The sequence below is a fragment of the Cucurbita moschata genome, unplaced genomic scaffold (genome assembly GCF_002738365.1).
Source record: "Cucurbita moschata cultivar Rifu unplaced genomic scaffold, Cmos_1.0 Cmo_Scf00002, whole genome shotgun sequence".
Taxonomy (NCBI): Eukaryota; Viridiplantae; Streptophyta; class Magnoliopsida; order Cucurbitales; family Cucurbitaceae; genus Cucurbita; species Cucurbita moschata.
In genome coordinates, this window is record NW_019268518.1 from 2,804,846 (window position 1) to 2,806,570 (window position 1,725).

Genomic DNA, 1,725 nt, shown 5'->3' on the forward strand with positions numbered 1-1,725 from the left:
TTTTTTTTTTTTTTTTTTTTTTTTTTTTTTGGAAAAAACAAATTCAAGTTTGGAAATTATTAGCGATTTATATTTGGAATTTTAAGTCATGTGCTCATATTTTTCCTTGGCATTACATTCTATCAATTGATTTGTTGACGATGAATCATGCCTATTGTTCATAGATAAACTATCCATAGCTGTTACGCTTCTGAATTGCCTTGTCTTTTCTTTGGGAAAAAAACAAAGGGGTATAAATAATTTTAAGAATAGAGAGGGTAGAGGGAGTGTTAAATCTCCATCTTCATAATCAATCCAAGGGAGATCACAATTTGCAACTCTTTTGTGTAACTTCGGTTATTCTTTAAAGGTTACTTTCATTTCAGGTTCTTGAGATATTGGAACTGTATAGGCGCATATATGAAGAATACCTTGCGATTCCTGTTATTAAGGGCAAAAAGAGTGAGATGGAGAAGTTCGCTGGTGGTCTTTACACCACAAGCGTTGAGGTATATAAGTTGACTAAATTTTATGACCTATTTTCAAAATGGTGAATCAATATCCGTTGCTGGTTCAAGTTGTATAAAACCATTTTTTTCATGTGTGGTATGTGTGTGCAGGCATTTATCCCAAACACTGGTCGTGGAATTCAGGGTGCAACTTCACATTGTTTGGGTCAAAATTTTGCGAAAATGTTTGAAATAAACTTTGAAAATGAAAAGGGGGAGAAAGCTATGGTCTGGCAAAATTCATGGGCCTACAGTACTAGAACGGTAATATTTGATACTTACATTTGGCTTTGGTAACTTGTCATAGTGAATTTCTGGGTTTGTTAAACAACAAACTGTGATGAAGGCATATATTACCTTTTATGAATGGTCATTTCTTTTAGTCGCTTATCTAGTCAAATTGTTTGCAGATTGGTGTGATGGTTATGGTTCACGGGGATGACAAGGGATTGGTGCTGCCTCCCAAAGTTGCATCAGTTCAAGTTGTTATAGTTCCTGTTCCTTACAAAGATGCAGATACTCAGGGGATTTTTGATGCTTGTTCTGTCACTTTGGATACATTGTCTGAAGCAGGAATTCGTGCAGAGGTAGACGCTAGGGATAATTATTCTCCTGGATGGAAGTATTCTCACTGGGAAATGAAAGGTGTTCCACTCAGGATTGAAATAGGGCCTAAGGACTTGGCAAACAATCAGGTTACATATTCTGTCCATTAATATATTTTTCGGTCACTACTTAAATACTGTTTTCCCTTAGCTAATACTTTTTAATGCCTTGGATTATGTTGATACATTGTGCTAATATATAATTATATACTTCACTTCTAGGTACGTGCTGTTCGCCGTGATAATTCAGCAAAGAAGGACATACCTAGGGCGTCCTTGGTTGAACAAGTGAAAGAGTTGCTAGACAGTATTCAACAAAGCCTGTTTGATGCGGCAAAAGTAAAACGAGACACATGCATTCAGGTTATTAATACTTGGGAAGAGTTTACTGAAGCACTCAGTCAGAAGAAAATGATATTAGCTCCATGGTGCGATGAAGAGGTATAGTTTCTTGGTGTTCTTATTGCTATTTTGATTCTGATTGGGAAGGATGGCTGCTTTTTGGTTCTGACTTTTCATGAGGCCACTATAATTTTATTTGATTAGTTAAAGGGATTCTTATGGTCATTGTTTTTTTTTTTCAATATATTACTCGATATGCTTTCATCTGCTGTTTTTTTTTTTTTTTTTTT

General features: G+C 35.4%; 1 protein-coding gene across 1 annotated transcript in view; it reads left to right on the top strand.

Moving 5' to 3' along the window:
• The window catches only part of LOC111458443 (proline--tRNA ligase, cytoplasmic), a 6,552-nt gene that overhangs the window by 3,371 nt on the left and 1,456 nt on the right, over positions 1 to 1,725 (top strand). The window contains exons 8-11 of the mRNA XM_023101130.1: positions 366 to 488; positions 600 to 752; positions 899 to 1,183; positions 1,316 to 1,534. Coding sequence (XP_022956898.1) covers positions 366 to 488; positions 600 to 752; positions 899 to 1,183; positions 1,316 to 1,534 — 780 coding nt within the window. The remainder of the gene's footprint in view (positions 1 to 365; positions 489 to 599; positions 753 to 898; positions 1,184 to 1,315; positions 1,535 to 1,725) is intronic.